The sequence below is a fragment of the Polypterus senegalus genome, chromosome 3, assembly GCF_016835505.1.
Source record: "Polypterus senegalus isolate Bchr_013 chromosome 3, ASM1683550v1, whole genome shotgun sequence".
NCBI lineage: Eukaryota > Metazoa > Chordata > Cladistia > Polypteriformes > Polypteridae > Polypterus > Polypterus senegalus.
The window spans coordinates 275981685-276002927 of NC_053156.1; the positions used below are offsets into that span (position 1 = coordinate 275981685).

Genomic DNA, 21243 nt, shown 5'->3' on the forward strand with positions numbered 1-21243 from the left:
CAGCAGGACAACGACCCTCAACACACAGCCAAGATATCAATGGAGTGTCTTCAGGACAACTCTGTGAATGTCCTCGAGTGGCCCAGCCAGAGCCCAGACTTGAATCTGATTGAACATCTCTGGAGAGATCTTAAAATGGCTGTGCACCGACGCTTACCATCCAACCTGATGGAGCTTGAGGGGTGCTGCAAAGAGGAATGGGCGAAACTGGCCAAGGATAAGGTGTGCCAAGCTTGTGGCATCATATTCAAAAAGACTTGAGGCTGTAATTGCTGCCAAAGGTGCATCGACAAAGTATTGAGCAAAGGCTGTGAATACTTACGTACATGTGATTTCTCAGTTTTTTATTTTTAATAAATTTGCAAAAACCTCAAGTAAACTTTTTTCACGTTGTCATTATGGGGTGTTGTGTGTAGAATTCTGAGGAAAACATGAACTGAATCCATTTTGGTATAAGGCTATAACATAAAATGTGGAAAAAGTGATGTGCTGTGAATACTTTCTGGATGCACTGTTTGTGTATGTATATGTATATATATGAATATATTTCAAGCAATAGATATCCCTTTACCAATGTATATATCTGAACGGATGTATTCAAACCAATGTATCTGAAACAATGTATATAACTGAAGCGATAAATATGGAAGGACCAGCCGAGTGATAGTTTGGAGCATATGTTAAATGAGATCTCAAATGAACATGCAGTGGCATCAATGAGCTGAAAACATATCTGGGAGAGACCACAGTTTCTTGTCCAGACAATCTACTTAAGGACTGGTCAGTTAAAGTACAGTTCCACAGATGTCAAGGAAATACCTTTCAGTCCCATCCATACTGTACAAAGAGAAAGATTATTTAGTGCACTCTCACATGTGCTAATGAAACCAGAAACAAGCTTATAGCTGAACACGCAGAGATGCTTCTGTTCATCAAAAGAAATCTGTCACTTGTCTTCCCAAAGGAGTCCTAGATCTATCCAAGAGCAGGTGTCCCTCAAAAATTCTTGACCTGAAATACCTTACAACACTAGGATAGCGATCTTAAAAATGGGATAGTTAGGTTTAGCCATCCATCCATTATTCAACCCGCTATATCCGAACTACAGGGTAACGGGGGGTCTGCTGGAGCCAATCCCAGCCAACACAGGGAGCAAGGCAGGAAAAAAAATTCTAGGCAGGGCACCAGCCCATCACAGGGCGGGGCAGCACGCGCACACACACACACACTGGACAATTTAGGATCGCCAATCCACCTATTCTGCATGTCTTTGGACTGTGGGAGGAAACCGGAGCACCTGGAGGAAACCAACGCAGACACGGGGAGAAAATGCAAACTCCATGCAGGGAGGGAGGTCTCCTAATTGCAAGGCAGCAGCGCTACCACTGCGCCACCGTGCCGCCCATAGGTTTAGCCAAATTCCTATAAAAACTGTGTTGTTCTGTGTTATACTATTACATTCCATGTTGAAAGACTTAAAATAATGTTGGTTTGGTTTACCTAAATTAATTTTGTGTAGGCGATGTTTATTTATTTTCTGCGAAATTTGAGCCAATTTAAAAATACTATTGTATTGTATTGTATTGTATTGTATGGAATATACCCTACAAAGCTATTTGTCTAATTTTGAATTATTTTATTCCAAGTTACGAGTCTTATATCTGATGTTAACAGTGAGGTTGACAGCTGATAAACATAATAAACAAAAATACTATTCTCTAGACTTTAGTCTCAATACAATAGTATTGGCGAGTACTAAAAGTCAAGCATCAGTAATTATACTTAGAGAAACGTTGTCAGTGCATCCCTCGCTATTATATAAATGCACAGCATTCTTCATGCAAGTTTGTGAAAATTACTCCAGGGGCTCTGTACAATGACTGACCCTGCACTCTTACTGCAAAAAGGCAATTTCTCCTTGGGGATTGATAAAGTATACTGTATCAAAAAAAAAGGCATTCCTTAATCACAAAAGTCCATTTAATATCAGAAGTGATACTTACTTTTACATTTTAAAGTTGGACTAGACCAGGTACTTCCAGAGCACGTGATTTGATATGATCCCTGTTCTCTCACATAGCCAGGTATACATTCATATGACAGTTTGAATCCATCACTGTAATCACCCATAAGATCAAACTTTGGAACCGCATTAGTAACAGAGGGAGGCGTACCACAATTTCCTAAAATTGAAAAATGACAAGGTTTAAACATTCAGGTTATCTCAAGAACTTAAAGAAAAATTGCAGGGCAGAGGTGTAAATAAAAGGTTGAATTGTCCCAGGAAAAGAATAAAGCTATAAAACCACAGGGTCAAATATGCTAAACATCATGTCAGTTTCATATAAGACACACTGACGGTGATGTAAGTGAACAGAGAAAAGACTTTAAAAAAATAAATGCAGAATTTAAGGTTTGCGTGATTTGAAAGCAATTTTAACAAAAGATTGTAGAGGAAAAAAAATAAATAAATGGAGTAACTCTGAAGGAGCAGTATAATTGTTGTATTCCAGCATACAAAAGTCAGGAAAAAGGCCGTCTGATCAAAAGTCACTATTTCACATAGAATTTACTGAGAAAGGTGTGATTCAAAAGCAAAATCTGACATGCGACTGTAAAACAGCAGTTGTTTGCTTTACCTACCACTAATGTTGGCATCATCTTAGGATGCACTGTTGCAGTATTTTGCAGATCACTTCCATGTTTAACCTTTTCATACCTTTAAATGGTTAGTTAATCCTAATTAGTAAAATTTGTAGCCACACCTGAAAACAACACATTTTGGCCGTTTTTTTTTTGTTTTACCCCATTGCATTTTTTTTGATCTGCGGGTGTACTCAAGCACAGATTTTTAAACACAACCCAAGTACACTAAAAGAATGTTTCTGCATCTGGCATTGATCCAATTCAGTCTAAAACTTAAGATCCCTGACTATTGTTTTTATGCGAAGATGTTCTCACTAGCAGAAATAGAAAATAAATCATAATTCTGATTTTCTTGTTATAATTACACCAGAGTCACAGATGGTCTTCTGCAGTGCCACATCATTCATCAAGCAGCATTTCATTTGAGACTAACTGCCTCTATGAGGAGGTAAGTAAATGGAGAGGAATAAAACAGCAGATTTGAGGGAGCTCGTCCTTAAAGGCTCCTGCTCAACTCTCTGGCCACGCAGGGTAACACACATGCAACCTTACACAGTACAATAAATCAACAACTTGAGGTATAACATTAGTCTTTCTTACTAAAATACATTACATTTCTTAAATATATCAATTATTTATGCTTGCATCCATAGATACCTTTACACATGTACAGTATGTATGTTTATTCACTAAACTGATGTTTTAATGCAGGGGGCACATTTTCAAGATAGAGCTGTGCCCATACTCTCCACTTCACACCTCCATCCACAGGCCCTCTGAGAGACATCACAAGGTCCTGTAACTACAGCAGCCACAAAGGGGTCTGCCACTGGAGGTCCTTAGCCAAATCCCCCTCGATAAATTTTGATACTTGTGGTTTAAGGAAAAAAAAAAAAAAGCAACTTTTGAGAAAAAAAGTTTTTTTCCACTGAATAATTTTACCTCTGCCATGTCAGATATATCTCAAAATGTGAGTGTAAGACAAGGCTTATGAACAATAAAGACATCTTCCTTATATCCTTTTTTGTTCACCTTTAACAAAGGTGTGAATGACTCCAGAGGGTGCTGTCTGTCAGTAATTCCTTTTACATCCATCATATGTACACATACATTGTAAGTGGAGAACAGGCATCCCAGCCAGGAAGGAGGATGGTTTCACACCCAGACAGGAGGCTAGAGAAGAACAACAAATGGATCGGCCGGTGGGGCACGAAAATAATTTTGTGTCCGACCGGTGTCAAGTAATGGATGGACCAGTGATAGCCAGGAATCAGGAGCAGTTCTAGCCCTCAGATGCCAGGTGGCAGGGGTCCTCGCATAGGAATCCAGTCAGGGCACCCGGAGAGGTGTTTGGCATATGGAGTCTGGAAATACAGCCCTGTCTGGGTCCCTGGAGAATCGACAGAAGGCACCAGAGAGCCCCAAACCACAGACACAGTAATGCCCAGAAAAACTTTGGAGTTCAAATAAAGAATATTGATTTAAATAAAAGTACACTCCACAATCATTTCTGCAAAGACTACCCTAAAAAAAACAAAAAAAAAAAACAAAAATAAACCAATTCTTCCGTCCTCCTTTTAAGTGTTGCCCACTGCCTCCTGTGCCATCCACATGTGGCAGTGGGCTCCCTTTCAAATCAGTCCCAGGAATGCCTCCGGTTCCATGCCATATCTTCCTGAAAGCACTTCTGAGCCATAGAAAAAGTAGGGAGGTCCTCCCCTGACAGCACCCTCGACTGATCCCCAACAAGGCTGCATTTCCGGACTCCATATGCAAAACCAACCCTGCTGGTGTTCCAACTAGGTTCCCACACGAGGACCACTGCCACCTGGCATATGCAGGGTGGAACTTCTCCCAATTCCTGTCTGTCGCTGGTCCATCCATTATTTGATACCAGTCAGAGACTTTTTCTTGCCCCACTGGCCAGTTTATTTGTCCTCCTGGTCTCCTCCCCATGTGAAAGAACTTCCAGACTGAGAACTACTTCCTTACTACTTGTTACCACCATTCTGCATGAAAACATGAGACTAAACATTTTTCTTGACCATCACTACAAACCACATGTGGTTAGTAACATTTAAAAAAAATTTTTTTGGTGGAGTATTTCTTAACTGTATGCCCCATCCTTCATCCCAAACTTTAGCCTGCACCACTGAAAGGATTTATTACATTAATGGTAAGTTACAAAACTGGGCTCAACATAGACAAGCTTATTCACAGCCAACGTCTCATAAAATAAAAAGGCATTGGACCAAAATGTCATAACGTCTCAAGACCAAACTGCCCTGGAATGAGTCCAACACCTCTTCTGGCCGCCCAACAATAAAAGCAGCGACGACACGTCCTCCTGATGGAAAAAATCTTTAAATGCAAAATATTCCTAAGACTGAGCATGGGAAGCAATGACATGGCTAAACAACAGCCTTTAGTTCCTTATGACTAAGAGTTTCTTGTTTTTGGACTGTAATTTTAAATACTTCCATTCATAAGAGATAGCAGTGGCTGTTAATCCTTATGCTGTGCTCAACCCCCAAGCAGCAATTTTAAGAATTACTGTCAGCAGTTAATTTTTGCCGGGGCTCAGCTCCAGGACCACAAAATCTACATAAATCATTTATTTTTGTATGTTTTATAACATTTAAATAAACAAGACTTTATCTAATCTTTATAAAAGTAGCCTAGCTAACATTACATATGTGTTTTGAATGGTTGATGTGAAAAAGAAATCAAAACAAATTTTGAATAAAAACAAAATAAACAAAAAAAGCTGCTTCCAGTATGAACATGGTGGCTGAGAAATAAAAGGAGTGGCAGCAAGGCGATGGAGATGAAGACGACCAGTGTGGACAATGGAAGCTGAAACAATTTAAGATTGTAAGATAAGCAAGACACATAAATATCCCAGAAAGAAAGAAAGAAAGAAAGAAAGAAAGAAAGAAAGAAAGAAAGAAAGAAAGAAAAGAAAGAAAGAAAGAAAGAAAGAAAGAAAGAAAGAAAGAAAGAAAGAAAGAAAAGAAAGAAAGAAAGAAAGAAAGAAAGAAAGAAAGAAAGAAAGAAAGAAAGAAAGAAAGAAAGAACTTTATTAATGACAAGGGGAAATTCACATACTCCAGCAGCAGCATACATAAAGAACAATATTAAATTAAAGAGTGATAACAATGGAGGTATAACAGACAAAAACTTTGTATAATGTTAAGGTTTAGCCCCCCGGGTGGAATTGAAGAGTCGCATAGTGTGAGGGAGGAACGATCTCCTCAGTCTGTCAGTGGAGCAGGACGGTGACAGCAGTCTGTCACTGAAGCTGCTCCTCTGTCTGGAGATGATCCTGTTCAGTGGATGCAGTGGATTCTCCATGATTGACAGGAGCCTGCTCAGGCCATCACTCTGCCACGGATGTCAAACTGTCTAGCTCTGTGCCTACAATAGAGCCTGCCTTCCTCACCAGTTTGTTCAGGCGTGAGGTGTCCCTCTTTAGGCCTTGTTCACACGGGCGTTAAAATCGAGCGTTTTTGCATCCGAAGGCCCGGTGAGCGCAGATCAAGCGCCGAGTGTCTTCTACGTAGGAGTCAATGAGAGTGTTCACACGGGCATTGGTGACGGCGTTTGTCCGCTGCGCGCTTATACGCATCAAAAACGCTTGCATGCAGCTTTTCTTGGCGTTCAAAACCCAACGAACGCAAGGAAACCGCTTCTAGTTCGCTTTCTGCGCGTTTATTTTACGCCGGAGGAGCGGGGGCATTTCAGTGCATAACCCCGTGTAAGCGCACACTCGACTACTGTTTCCTTACCTCAAAGTGACAAGTAGTCTCTCTTGGGGCTAACACCAAGTCGCATATTGGTTGATCGGTGCAATGTGGCATTGCACCAGCTGCAGCAGACAATCAAAAGTGGAAACCGACATCCAACAGTAATTAAAAACTTGCGGAAATTTTGCACTTCTTCATAAAGCACAAAAACTTCCTTTAACCCGACGTTGTGCAGTCAGAGGATGAACCCAGTAGCGGCGGCGATTTTTCTCTCCCTACGCCAGTATTAAGAGTATTTTAAAACAACAAGATTAATATCTAACATAGCAAAATGGTCCATATTGAAAGGAGGCACCTCAAATAAAACGACAAGGGCTTTCATATCCAGTTCCCGACACTGCCTCCGCAGGTTAACACACAAACTACAATTTGGGCTGCAGGCTGGCGTTAGACAGAGACAAACGAACGCCGGTGTAGAAGTCAATCGATCGCCACCACAAAATGCAACATAAACGTCTAGGACGTTCAGAGCAAGTTTGTTTATCCAAAAACTTAACGCCCGTGTGAACAAGGCCTTATGCTGCCTCCCCAGCACATCACTGCGTAGAATAGGGCGCTCACCACAACCGTCTGATTGTACATCTGCAGCATCTTATTGCAGATGTTGAAGGACGCCATACTTCTAAGGAAACAATGCAATTCAACATTAACAGAGCTGCTTTGCACTTCAGGGTCCAAATTTCTGTTGTAAGTGCACCTCTAATCTGCCTCTGGGCAGTAAGTAGGAGCTGCAGCACCTCATGATTTACAAATTAAGTGCTGGTTATTATGAAAGAAACTCTAAGCTGCCACCCTCTCTGACCTAAACATAACAGGGCCTGAACTCGGATGGTTTGAATTATTCCACTTGGGCAGATCCTACCAGGTGTCCAAGAGAGGATGTTAAAGTTGCACTGCATGCACAGGGGTGCCCCGAAGAATTGGTACTCCATTCTCTCCTCTTTTGATTGGACACCACCTCACTAGGCCCTACCTTCTAGTCCACTGCATTCTCATATCACTGCTGTCAGCTGTACTGGCCATTTCCTTCAGCCTTTCCGGCTATTTAATAATTTACCTCCCTAAAGCTCAGTTCAATACCATTAACAACTACAAGTCAGTACATAATAGGGCTGTCAAATTATTCAAAAATATATGGTTTGTATTTTCAAATTAGAAATAACGTGTGGCAAAAAAAAAAAAAAAAGGAATCTTAGTGGTACTCGGGTAACTGTTACTGAAATAGAAGAGCCATCAAAATTCCTAGCATCTGCACCACCATATTTCTTTCAGTCTAGTACGAACGGTTGGGTGTGAAACTCCTTCCCGGGACAGCATGCCATAAAAGTAGCCATGAAAAGGAGCGGAAATCATTATTATTAATAGTTGTTTTGGTTTTTTGTTTTTTTTAAAACTTGTGCATCCTCAAATCTTGAAGCGCTTATGACACCGTTGCATAGGTGTCACTTGCAGCATTCGTCAGGAATCTCATGGTGCAGATATAATGAGATGTGCCTTGGTGGCAAACAGGCACAGCTAAGGCAGTCTTAGGACAGGAAGAATTCAACTTAGTGAGTAAGACTAAGAGTGACCATCTGCCACTGAACATTGACGGCTCAACTGTGGAGGTCGTCCATAGCACCAAATGCGTGGGTGTCCGTCTGGCGGAGAACCTCACCTGGTCCCACAACACCAGCTCTTTAGCCAAGAAAGTCCAGCAGCGTTTCTACTTCCTGCGCAGGCTGAGGAAAGCCCATCTTCCACCAGCTACTCTAACAACATTCTACAGAGGAACCATAGAGAGCATCCTGAGCAACTGCATGACTGTCTGGTTTGGAAATTGCACGGTCAGGGATCGTAAAGCCCTACAACAGATAGAGGAGACAGCTGAGAAGATCATCAGTGTCTCTCTTCCCTCCATCCACCGCATCCGCAAAGCCAGCAGCATTGTGAATGATCCAATACACCCTTCACATTCACTGTTTACACTCCTGCCATTGGGAAAAAGGTACCGAAGCATTCAGGCCCTCACCACCAGAACCTGTAATAGTTTCTTCCCCCAAGCAGTCAGACTCCTGAACACTCATGGACCGGTCTGATATCTGTGTTCTGTTCTGCAGTGTTGCACATGGTTGCACATTTGACTCACATGCACCTTGTTATATATTATGTGTCTTTATGTTATGTGTTGTGGATTCTTTGTTGTCCTGTGTTTTGTGAAGCATCATGGTCCTGGGGGAATGTTGTTTCATGTCACTGTATATAGATGAAATGACAAATACTCTTGATTGACTGATTGAAGACAACAACAGGATGAGAACAGAGAAGTAAAAAGCAAGCAAGAGGCGGTCAGGTCGGACGCAGACTTGTTTTATTATTTTGGAAGTGTGAAACAGGTGATGGCAGGGTACAGTCAACATCACACATTCAGAATAAAAAGCCATTCAGCTTCTGTCTACTCACCCAGGAAAATGGGACTGTCACAGTATCAAGTCAGGGTCTGCACAATCTGCCTACTTGTTACTACTTTACAGAGGAAGCAATATTTTAATAAAGGTGGCAAAATATTTTTAATTACGCCTCATCATTTTAGGCACTGGGTGTCACCATTCCTCTTCACCCTGAACACTACAGATTTTAGTTACAACACAGGGGCTGCCAACTGCAGAAATTCTCTGATGACTCTGCAATAGTTGGTAGTATCAGACATGGAGAAGAGACGGAATACAGGAAGGTAGTGGACAATTTTGTTGACTGGTGTGAGCTGAATCAACTGCAGATCAACACCGGTAAAACTAAAGAACTGGTAGTTGATTTAAGAAGATCGCGATCTCCAGCCACTCCCCTGTCTATTAAGAAGGGTCAAAAGGCGCTTTTCCACTGCATAGTACGGCACAGCACGGTTCAGCACAGCTCACCTTGGTTCGGCTCGGTTTGCGTTTCGACTGCAGTTTAGTACCGCTTTAGAGTGGGCGGGATTATTCACGTGTTGTTATAGTTGCGCCGCTCTACTGCCGTGACACCGTGGAACTTTTACAACAACACGCAGACAACGACAACTCTTTAGCTCGACGACGCGGAAGGGTAAGCATCTAAAAAGCACATCACTAGCTAACTTTTATCACTGTTGCAAAGCATAAAATGAACTTAACTGCCAGTGTAACATTAAAATGCTGATTCTGTATATTACAGATCTTCCATATTTTGCAAAAAAGTCGCCGCAACAGACCATCTGTTTGGACATTTAACCGTGCTTCAGAGTGGTGGGATGTGATTGTTCCCGGTTTTACAAACACTCAGTGGCTGGAGAACTTTCGAATGTCTGAAGAAACATTCATCCACTTATGCAACAAACTGCCAGCGATGGAGAGACGGACACAAACTTCCACGTGTGTACCTTTAAAGAAAAGAATAGCCAGTGATGCAGTAATGACGATTTTCTCCGCCAATCAGTGACCAGCAGAGTTTACCGCCACGCTTTGGTAACGGTTCGGCGCGCTTGGAACCTCGGCTGAGGTGGTACTAAAAAAAGGACCAGGTACCAGGTACTGTTCCCAGTGGAAAACCCCCCAAAAGTGAGCTGAACTGAACCGTGTCGTGCCGTACTATGCAGTGGAAAAGCGCCAAAAGTAGGCAGTATTTCCTACGCAAGCTCAGATCTTTCAGTGTCAGCAGCACTATGTTGCAGATGTTCTATGACAGTGTGGTTGCCAGTGCCTTTTTCTTCGCTGTGGCATGCTGGGGGAGCAGCTTGAAAGTGGCAGACATCAGGAGACTAAACAAACTAATTTCAGAAGGCTTCCTCTGTGGTAGGAGAGAAACTGGAGAGCTTGGAAACTGTGGCAGATCACATAATGCTGTCTAGGCTTTGGTCTATTATCGAAAATGCTAATCACCCACTTTATAGTATTGTGGATGGACAGAGGAGCGTTTTCAGCAGTAGACTGACTAGCATCAAGAGCTCCACTGAACGTCACAGAAAATCCTTCCTCCCCACAGCCATCAGACTCTAGAACTCCTTTTCTGGTCACTCACCATACTTTAAGCTATTACCCTTTTTCTTTATTGGATATCCAGGTACATTTTTTCAAGTACTTGAAATGTGCAACATACTCTCTGTTCTTGTGCAACAAATTGTCTTCTCTTCACATGAGAATAACCGTATTTGTTCTCAGAATGTGCAATATTAACTTAAGATGCAACACTCTGCATTCTAGCTTGATACTTACATTTATTATACTTTATTTATATTTACATGATTACTTTATACTTGCTCTTAGTGTAACATGTCCCTTGTCTGTTGTTAAGTTGTAACAGAAGTAATTTCTTTTGGGATTAATAAAGTTTTTTCTGATTCTGATTCAAACCAACAGCCATGAACAAGACAGAAAATAATTGTGGGACTGCATGACGAGGCTCTTCAAAGTTGGTGTCTGAAAGCTTTGTAATAAAAGGAAAATCAGAAACTTTCCATTTGCTTTTGGTCTTAGCATTAAACAGTCAGGGGTCTCGAGTTTAAGTGTGAATGGGTCAGAATCGGATGCAACACAATACTTTTTGAGCACTGGAAAAGCATTTCGAAGGACTGCTCAGAGTTCACTTGTAGATCAAAGTGCAGAGCAGTGGGACAGGAAAAAAACAAGTTGGAGGGGGTCTGACTGGAAGTTTTACTAATCAAGGTATAAACTAACCATTTAAAATTATGAAAAGGCTAATCAAAGAAGTGAAGTGCATAAAATAGATCACTAAAATACTGTAACTTTGATAGTTAGAAAGAACTTTATTTTTCCTCCAGGGGAAAATTGGCTTTTTATAGAAGCTCTTTAAATAAATACATAGCATATACAAACACACACACCGGAATGACTAAAAAAAGAAAGAAAACTCGTCATTCCCATTCCCAGTAAGGCATTATACAGACATATCGGTGTTGATATAAAAGGAGTCACCATAGTGTTTCTTGACACACTTTTGCTGAATGATTCACTGGATGAAAGTCCTCAGTGTTGGTGTGTCAGGGAGAGGATGTGCAGAATTGTTTAAAATGGCACTCAGTTTTATTTTAATTCTCTCCTTTGCTATGATCTCGAGGGTATCCAGATTATGTCCTTAACTGAGCCGGCCGTTACAATTAGCTTGTTAATCTGGCGAGCGTCTCTTAAAGTCAAATTACCAGTCAAACATACCACAGTATAGAAAATCACACTGGCCATCACAGCATACCACACCACACCTGGAGTAACAGGATGCCAAAATTATTGCAGGTAGAACAAAAAATGCTCTATGACAATTGAGTTTCAGTTGAGACCCTTTTTAAATAAATTTGAATTCAATTTAAATAGCAAAGTTTGATTTGACATCCCTAGTACATCTCCTTGTGATGCTGGTCACTAGCTATCCTTTATTAACCACAATGCACTTCTCTCACATTGATGCAGATTCACTCTACACAACACCCAGCATATCAGGCAGTATTTGACAAGAGAAACAGCACAGCTGCTGGTTCAAGCACAGATCACATTGTCCCTTGACGACTGCAACACCTCACTAGCAGGGGCACCAAGCCAAGACTCAAAACTCTGTGAGAATCGCCCATGTCACTCCTCTGTCGCTATAGTGGGAACCGGCACAGCACATGTGAAGTTCAAATCTTTACTGCTAGCCTAAAGAGCAGTCAATGGAGGCACTCATTAGGTCCTATGCTCCACCTCACCAACTCGGGTCTGCTAGTGAACCTCTACGAGGGGATCAAATCTCAATTCGGGCTCTTTTCATATGTAGCTCCTAGATGGTGGAATAACCTGCTGTCAGGGATGCCAGGGGCCATGACCCGGCCGGGACGCCAGGAGGGACCGGAAGAGGGTCAGAGCCCTGCCTGGATCACGTGGGGTTTGCCTTCCGGGTTGCTTTGGGGGCCACGGGTTAAGGGCATGGAAGCCTTTCCCTGTAGGGGCCCGTGGTCACCGCCAGGAGGCGCCCCAGTGCCTTGGGGACCTGTTACCCCAGCACTTCCGCCACACCAGGAAGTGCTGGGGGGAAGATTTATGACGGCGCCCGGAGAGCAGCCGGGAGGACAGCCGGCACTTCCGCCACGCTGGGGCGTGCCAGAAGAAGATTGCCGGAACACCTGGGGCTCATCCGGTCCTCTGTAAAGGGCCGTCTCCATTCATTCGAGGCTAGAGTCGGGTGGAAGGAGGACGAGGCAAGAGGAGCTGTGGAGGCGGCCCGAAGACAAGGCATTGTGAGGCCAGGACTGTGTATTGGGGTTTGTGCACGTGATTAGGTCTGAGTGACCATTGAACTGGGTCTTTGTGACCATTATATTAATTGTAAATATTGTAAATAAACGTGTGGTGGTTTGAGAACAACATGTCCGCCCGTCTGTGTCCGGGCCAAGTTCACACTGCTCACCTGCGTTCGAACTGCCGACTCCTTCATGATGTTTAATACTCTCATGTTCTGGGAATACCTTTCTAATTAATAACTGTTTTAATATTAGGGTCATTAGAGCTTAGACATACTGTAAGTAATGAGTCTTGTGTCATTCTGCTTGGTTTAGAGCTCTTCGCTTGTGATGGCCTTATGTATAATGTCGTGCATAGAAGTCACACTAAAGCACAGAGTATAGACAAAACTAGCAATGTGCGTACACACACAAAAAAATCCAGAACTGTGCATAAGATATACTGTAAGCACATTCATGGAGAGCTCTGTCCAGGGCTTACCACCCGTCTCTAACTCTTACTCTCTCGATTGTAATTTGGTTCAAGCGGATTTTATGCTGCATTCACGTGTCATCAGTGCTTTTGGTGCTACGAGTTGAAATGTCTCTCGCTTCCACTTCAGCACATTCATGTGAATTTCCAATTGGGAGTACGGATTTTTTTTTTTCTCAGAATAAAAATGTAGTGGCATGCCTCATATTCAACCAGCCAAGGTAGGTACGTGCCACTCACTGCTGCGGCACAAATTAAATTCAAATCCCTGATGGTTGCCTTCAGAATAGTCAAAGGGTCAGCGCCTCTATATATGGAAACACTTGTGAGGTCCTATGCTCTTTCTTGACCACTCAGGTCTGCTGATGCCACATTCAGCCAAGACTCTATACATGTGTAGCTCCTGGTAGTCGAATGAGATGCCCACCTCCACTTGAACTTCGGACTCCCTCAAATGCACAGGTGGTGCGGGGGTAGCTCTGCTGCTTCATAATAAGAAGATCATGGGTTCACATCCCGGGTCCTCCCTGTGTGGACAGTGCTTTGAATTGTGAGAAAAGTGCTATATAAATGTACAGAATTATCAATATACTAGGCTGACCCGCCTTTTAAGGCGACCGACTTTTAAGTTGACCACTTCTTAAGGCAATTCAATATGTAGATCAATTTGATATTTTATACAAACTCGTTCATTTGGTTATATTGCATTTGAGCGGTATTACTTTAATACTCGTAGTTTCTGTTATTTTTGTGATGAAATTGAAACTTTTTTCTATATTGAGGTCAGCCTTTTGAACCCCTGATATTTACTACGCGGTGAGGCATTTGTACTCCATCAACATTAATTATTTCCAGAGACATAATTTTGTCTATTTTTCTAGCGCATCGCGCACAAAAGCAAGGGAACGATGGGAGCACCAGAACTCTGCTCACATCATGTCGCTCGTACCGCAAGCTGCAAGTAGTAAGTCTGTGATAAGCAGAATACCACTACGCTTTCCACTCACGGGACGGAAGGACAATCCCGACCGCTTTTATATAGTAAGAAAGAAGAAGATATCACACAGTCTGGAGTAGAAAATCATCTTTTACCTGGAAAACGAACTACAAATCCCATTGTGCATTGCAAAATGGACGGGGCGTGCGTGAAACTCCGCGCCTGCGTAGCACTCACGGGACGGAAGGACAATCCAGACCGCTTTTATATACTGTAGTAAGATTATTATTAATGTGTTTAAGAAGTGATGGAAGACTCTCTTGATAATAGTTGTTAGGTTTTTGTTCTGAGCTCTTCATTTGTGATTATTAATTTGTACTCTTTTCATGTAATAATTGCTCTGAATCAAGAATCCAGACTAATGTTTAATTGATAATGAACTCTGTTGTAAGTTCATAATATGTTCGTGGAAAAAAGAAAAAAGTGTTCGCTAAGTAAATAAACAAACGAAAATGATGTGCTACTTGGTCTAAAAAAAAAAAACATTTAAAGATCTTCTGTATTTTTATTATGAAGATAAATTATTAACGAAACATTAAATGTTTATCACATTGCTCCAAATGCAATTTGAGCACAAAAACTGGTATTTGTGGCTGACCAGGTTATATATATGTTTTTTTTATTTCACACAATTGACTAAGATTAAGGCAATATTAATTCACAACTTGCTTTGTTTTCTCCGAATTACAGAATCTGGTAACTCTGCTGCCCAGAGCATCCACCCTGGACCTCCAAGTACCAGAAGATGTCTTACTGGACAGGCTTCTTTATTTGAGACAGATAAGCCTTCAACAACTCTAATCTTAACCATAGTGCAACAGGGCGAGGTCTGCAGCTACACTCTATTGGCGCCCATTGGAGTCAACGCCACCAGGTGGAGGTTCTGAGGGTGTTCATATTGTCACACACGTGCGCACGGGAGGCAGCTAAAGGGCTTGGGTAAGGGCCGTTCTGCATCAGACCGGGATGTGGCAGAGTGCACGGACTCTTTTTCTTGCTTTCCTGCACACCATTCACGGGAGATTCTACCTGGCCCTGTTGATGTCACTTCCGGGTCTGAGCCTATGAAGGAAGACCTTGTCGGCTCTGGCCCCTGTGATGTCAGGTCCAGGCTTGAGCCTATGGCTGAAGACCCTTATGAGCCCGACCCCTTTGACCTCACTTCCTGCCTTCCCCTTTAAAAGCCTCTACCTTTTCCCTATTCCCTCCGTTCTGTACACATCAGTGCTGTTATACATTTTGCAACTTTGATGCCAGGATACCAGTATACGGGCGGCCTTTTTATGACTCTTATGTCTGGTTTTTGCGACAATATGGAATTTCTGACTTGGAAACCCGGATTTATTGTCTGCAGAATAGCATGTGCACAAAGTTTACAAATACTTTATTCATTTAATCAAATAAGATGTGCAAAAACTGCCACCTTTTCTAGCCAGACAACATGGTCCTTTCTGTAATTTCTATAAACAAATGTTTAAAGTTTCTTTATTTAGTCATGTTTACACAAGAAAACATGAAATTTGCCTTCTCATTTGCATCTAATAACAGACAGAAGTGAAATAAAACAGATAAATAGAAACAAGAAAGGTTAAGGTAAGGCAGTTAGATAATACATATTTCCACCAAAAAGAAAGAAAGAAAAAAGGGTTACAGGATATATCAAAACCTTAATCATTATCTCCGATATTTCTAATTGATAAGTTGTACGGCACAAGGAAGAAAGCAGTTTCTGGAGCGATTGGTGTGGGTTTTCAAAGTGACTGTCCTTCCTGATTTACTGAAGTTTACTTCTACATGTAATGGAGGTCTGTCATCAGTTGAGATGATGTCCAGTTTCGTTGCCCTCTGACACACACCCCCTAGTCAAATCATCTCCATCAGCCCCAATAACTTTAGCTGCATACTTCGTAATCTTCTGGAGCTTTTTTTGAGTTTTGGTTTTTCAGACTATTAAACTGAAAGTGATGACAGACTGGATCAGACTGCGACAGAAGGACAACATGAGGTCCGTGTCTACTTTAAATAGTTTGAGTTTATGGAGGAGAAATAAATGCTGGTTGCATTTAGAGAATAGTGTTTTTGTATTTGCATTCCAGTTGAGATTGTTATCTAGGTTAGTTCCTAAGTATTTATATTCAGTCACTATTTCTACCTCCTCTCCCAGAACTACAATCGGTGAACATACCGATTTCGGTCTCTTAAAATCAAATCTCATTTCTTTGGTCTTTTTTTACATTCAGAGTGAGAGTTTTTATTGCACCAGTTTACCATCCAGTCCACTTGATTTACAGTGTGGCTCTCCTGCTCCCCAGATACGCGTCCTATGAGCCTGGCGTCATCAGCATACTTGACAATGAAGCAGTGGTCATTGTTCTGTCTCAAGTCACTTGTGTAGAGAGTAAACAGTAATGGTGGTAAGACACACACCCCTGCAGACGTCCTGTGTTTGAATGAATGACTATTAAAAAGTGTCTGTGAACGGTTTAAAAGAAAGTTCTGAATCCATAGTGTAATAAATGGGTTTACGTTCATACTGTTCAATTTCCGAATCAGTCTATGAGACTGTATGGTATTGAACAATCCAAGAATACTGCTCTGACATATGAACCAGGCTGATCATGAAAGGTGTAGATCTGATGTAAGATAACAAGCAGAGCATCTTCCACACTTGTGTTTGCACAACCCGCAAATTGATTATTGTCTTGAAAAGACTTTGTCTCGGTCATTAAAATGTTTTTCACCAAATGTTCAAAGCATTTCATTGGAATAGATGTAAGTGCCACTGGTCTGTAGTCATTTAAACAGCTTGGTCTAGAAACCTTAGATACTGGGGTAATAATTGATCGTTTCCACAGATTAGGTTAACAAATGTTGTTGGCTCAATAATAAAACAGTTTTGTAAAAAAAAAAAAGTGAACACCTTTCATGAGCAATTCACAATTTTCGTCACTAATCTTGACTTACAGACACCTTTTGCAAACCTGAATCTCCACAGACACCCAGTAGGCTAAGGATCTGCGCTGGTATCCTGAAGAGTTGCCGGTTCGAATCCCTGTCACTGCCAAAATAGATCCTACTCTGCTGGGCCCTTGAGCAAGGCCCTTAACCTTCAATTACTCCAGGGGCGCTGTACAATGGCGGACCCTGCACTCTGACCCCAAGGTGTATGCGAAAACTAACAAATTCCTAATACAAGAAATTGTATAAGGCGAAATAAATCCCAGATGATGGTGCAATAGAGTGTTTCAGGTCAGGTTGGGGGGCATGCACCGTTACAGCACGTTGTTGCACCCACCACAAGACGAAACAGCTCAGGATCCTGACTGGCAACCACACCAGGTAGACATGTGATCCAGTCTTACCTCCCGGAAATGACCGTCCAGGTGCTAAAGCCAGATATTACGTGGACATCCCCTTGGCCTGGTACAGCCACTCAGGTCCTCAAAAATGAGGACTCAGCGAGCCAGATCATCCTCTGGGTAGTGTCGTAACTGAGGGATCCTCACAATGCAGACACACTGCTTCACAGACAGACGCACTGTTGATGGCTGTGGCCACGTGATCATTAAAGGCCTCTATCTTTGGTTTTTATCAGCACACTCACAAGCCCAGACACTCACCGACTCCTCGCTCGGTCTCCCGAGAGTCCTGATCAGAGCCTCCACTGACTCTGTGAAGTTCAAAGCATTGTCAGCAAAGTCAAGATCAGTGAATTTTTCTTCACCGACGGATATCCCACAGCACAACACAAGAGGCTCTGCCTTCACTCTACACAGCACTCACAGTACCAGTGTACAGACCAGTCATAATATTCATCAACTTTGGGGGGATCCTGCAAAGTCTCACGTCGATCATATTACGAAAATTAACAAAAGCTGCAAAGAAAATCTGCTCATATTCACATGTCTGCTCCACGAGGAGTCTCAGTGCTAGGATGGTAGACTTTTTAGGTATGAAACCAGACTGCTCCAGTCGCTCGTAGGTGAGCAACTGATCACGGATCCTACTGAGGATGACCCTTGCAAGGATCTCACCTGGCAGAGAGAGCAGTTGTAGTCCCCCCAATCCAGGCGATCACCCACCCCTTTCCAGATAGGATCAATAAGTCACATTTTCCAGTCAGTTGGGATGATGCCATTCTCCCAAATGGAAGCAAAGATTGCTGGCAATGCAAGGAGGACAGCCCTACCACCTGCCTGGAGAAGTTCACACTGAATACCACAGATCCCTGCAGCCTTCCCTCCCCTAAGCTGGTTGACCATCTGTGCCATCTCAGTGAAATTGGGTGGTTCACAGCTAATTGGATGATTAGCCTCAAGAACTGTGGGCCCAGAGATGTCCAATTTGCTGATGTGTGTGTATCAGCTTTGAACAACTGCTCAAAGTAGCCAGCCTAGTGGGTCAGAACTGCAGCATCATGTGTAAGTAAGGACAGCTCCCCACCAGCCCTGACTGCGCCTCTCCGAGGAACAGATCTGGATGTGCGCGATGCTTCCATTCCTCTGTAAGCAGGACATGGCTAACTAGACCATAGATGGCGAGTCACTTGATCACAGATTCTAACAAAAGCCTCCTTATCTGCTCTCAGCGCTCTCGCAATCGTCCTTTTTAGTTCCCGGTACAGACCTGAGTTGCCATCAAGCCGGTGCCATGCGATATGAAACATCTCCTTCAGGGCACACAGGCAACATCGAGCTTTCTTGACTGCCACTAGACCCTTATTCTACTATGGTTTCGACAATATCATAGGATCAGCTGTTAATATGATACTAACACGTGCTACCGTACGCGACGGGGTGCCAGTAAAAATGTGGACAGAATGTTAAAGGTAAACGCCACAAAGACGCGGGGCGTGGCAGGCGCGCTCACTCCCTCGAAACGGTAATCGTTACAGCGTACCGAACACGTTTTGAGTTCTACCGATCCATCCGGCACAACCACATTGTGCAAATGACCAGTATTCCAAACACAGCTACCCCATTATGTGTACGGCAGAGCCCCGAAAACCCTGGCAGCGACACACCCGTCCGTCCAACCCGTCAGCCAATTTGCCCCTTTATCCTCTCCCACTTCACTACCCACCTGAACTCCTAAATAAATACAATATACACCCGGATCGACAACCCAGGCCTCAACTCACCAGCTACGAGTCCAACAAGGCCCAATACCAGCAAAAGCTGGATTAATCCTCCGAAAACACAGGGCACGGCTTTCATAATGATGGGGTACCAGGCTCTTTGTTCGTTCGTCCGACACAAAATGAGAAGATCCGCACTACTAATCCCTGCTGATAAAAAGGAAAAACAAACTAAAAGTGCGTCAGGTCCGCCTGCAGTTCTGAGCCACTCAACATTCAAAAAGGGGTGGAGGAGACAATATTTTTTTTTTCTTTCTTAAAGTGGCCGCACTCACATTTCCCCTTGAAACGAAACGCAATCAACTTGCAAAGCCGCAGCACTTTACGTCACCGCAATTACAGACCCGCAGTTACAGATCCGGAAGTGGCCTCTGTTCTAACGAAACATCCTACCCATCGAAATGATCTGCTCACTGATATTACGCATGCGCAGACCAAAATTACGCAACTTTATGTATGCTTTTCTTAGCCTTACTACTTTAATGCATTTATTACAGTTTACTGCATAAGTATTTACTGGCAAGTTGTATATTTTGCATGGTGTGACTTTTAATCTTGTACAGGCCATTGTATCCATGCACGAGTAATGAACGTCTTGTGAAATCTTTGCATCAGGCTGTGTCTCTTTCGGGCATTAAATGATGCATATTGAATCAATTGAGAAATGTTAACATTTCTATAAATTTGATAGACGACTTCTAAATACAACATGTTAAATGATGACAGGGTATAACGTTATAAGTTTAATGTAGGTAGGATACTTCGACAAAGTAGGACAAATTGTCAGAACACCGCCGTTGCAGGACTGACTTCGTAAAATTACTTTTGGAAGGTTTTGGCAGATCTCGGCAAAGCCCGGAAAGTAACATCAGGTCAAGGACCCATTCAAAAAACAGGCGATAAAAATGAGAAGGAAAAACAGTACATCAAACTAAATAATACGCAATCATTGTGAAGTTCGGAGGGTTTCTGCCATCACGTCGTGTCAAACATAAAACTAAACAATAAGGATCGTTTCTGTCAAATACACTAATAACATTTACGTTGTGTTCGGGTCTGTGGGAACCATTTAACATGTCGACAAAATTAAAATCATTAAGATCTGTGTTAATTGAAAATAGTTTTTCATTTACATTCATGAAACGAAATATTCCATATAATTACAATGTTTACACCACGTTAGAGTTTAGTAAAACGTGAATAATAAAAGTGATACATTTTTTAAAATATATAATGCATGTGTGCAATATTGTTCTAAACCAATTTAGAATAAACATTTAGGGCAATCTAATATTTTTAAACATGTAGCCTATGTGAAGAAAACGGCAATAAATATTCTACACTGAATTATGCTATATATTAATTGCCTTATATAGAACTGCTCTAGTTTTTGTCACTTATTATTATAAACGATCAGCCATCAAAACAAACAAACAAAAAAATACTAATAACACAATTTATTTATATAGCAATAATTTATATATATGCCCAAAATTCAGAAAGAACAACAGGACCGATATAACATTGGCTACAAAAATATATTCACTAAATAAAGATAAATACAGATTATACAAAACATTCAAATATAATAAAAGGCAATAATTCAGGCTATAATACAACATATATATATAATACTACAAAAAAATTTGGAACAAATAGCATAAATTGTGATAAAAATGCAAACCCTGTGTACCTGGCCAGACAGAGGGGGTAAAGTGAAAGAAGGGGCAGAATGTCAGGTCTGTTTAATGTTTCTCAAAACAAATGAATGAAGAGCCCTGACATGGAGGGATGTCAAGGGTGCATCAGACAAACATTGGGGTGCCCCAAGGATCGGTGCTGGGCCCTCTCCTCTCTATCCACATCCTCATTAGGCACCATCATCTTGTCCCATGGCTTCTCAAATCAGTGCTGTGCTAATGATAGTCACCTACACCTGTCATTCACTGCAGAGGACCACAC

General features: G+C 42.1%; 1 protein-coding gene across 2 annotated transcripts in view; it reads right to left on the bottom strand.

Moving 5' to 3' along the window:
* The window catches only part of LOC120526184 (membrane cofactor protein-like), a 68818-nt gene extending 49170 nt beyond the window's left edge, over positions 1-19648 (bottom strand). The window contains exons 1-2 of one of the 2 annotated variants that reach the window (XM_039749212.1): positions 19285-19648; positions 2004-2183 (exon numbers count right to left, since the gene is read on the bottom strand). In XM_039749212.1, coding sequence (XP_039605146.1) covers positions 2004-2183; positions 19285-19360 — 256 coding nt within the window. In that variant the 5' untranslated portion in view covers positions 19361-19648. The remainder of the gene's footprint in view (positions 1-2003; positions 2184-19284) is intronic. The other variant, XM_039749213.1, reaches the window with a different exon arrangement.
* Between the last annotated feature and the right edge of the window lie 1595 nt (positions 19649-21243).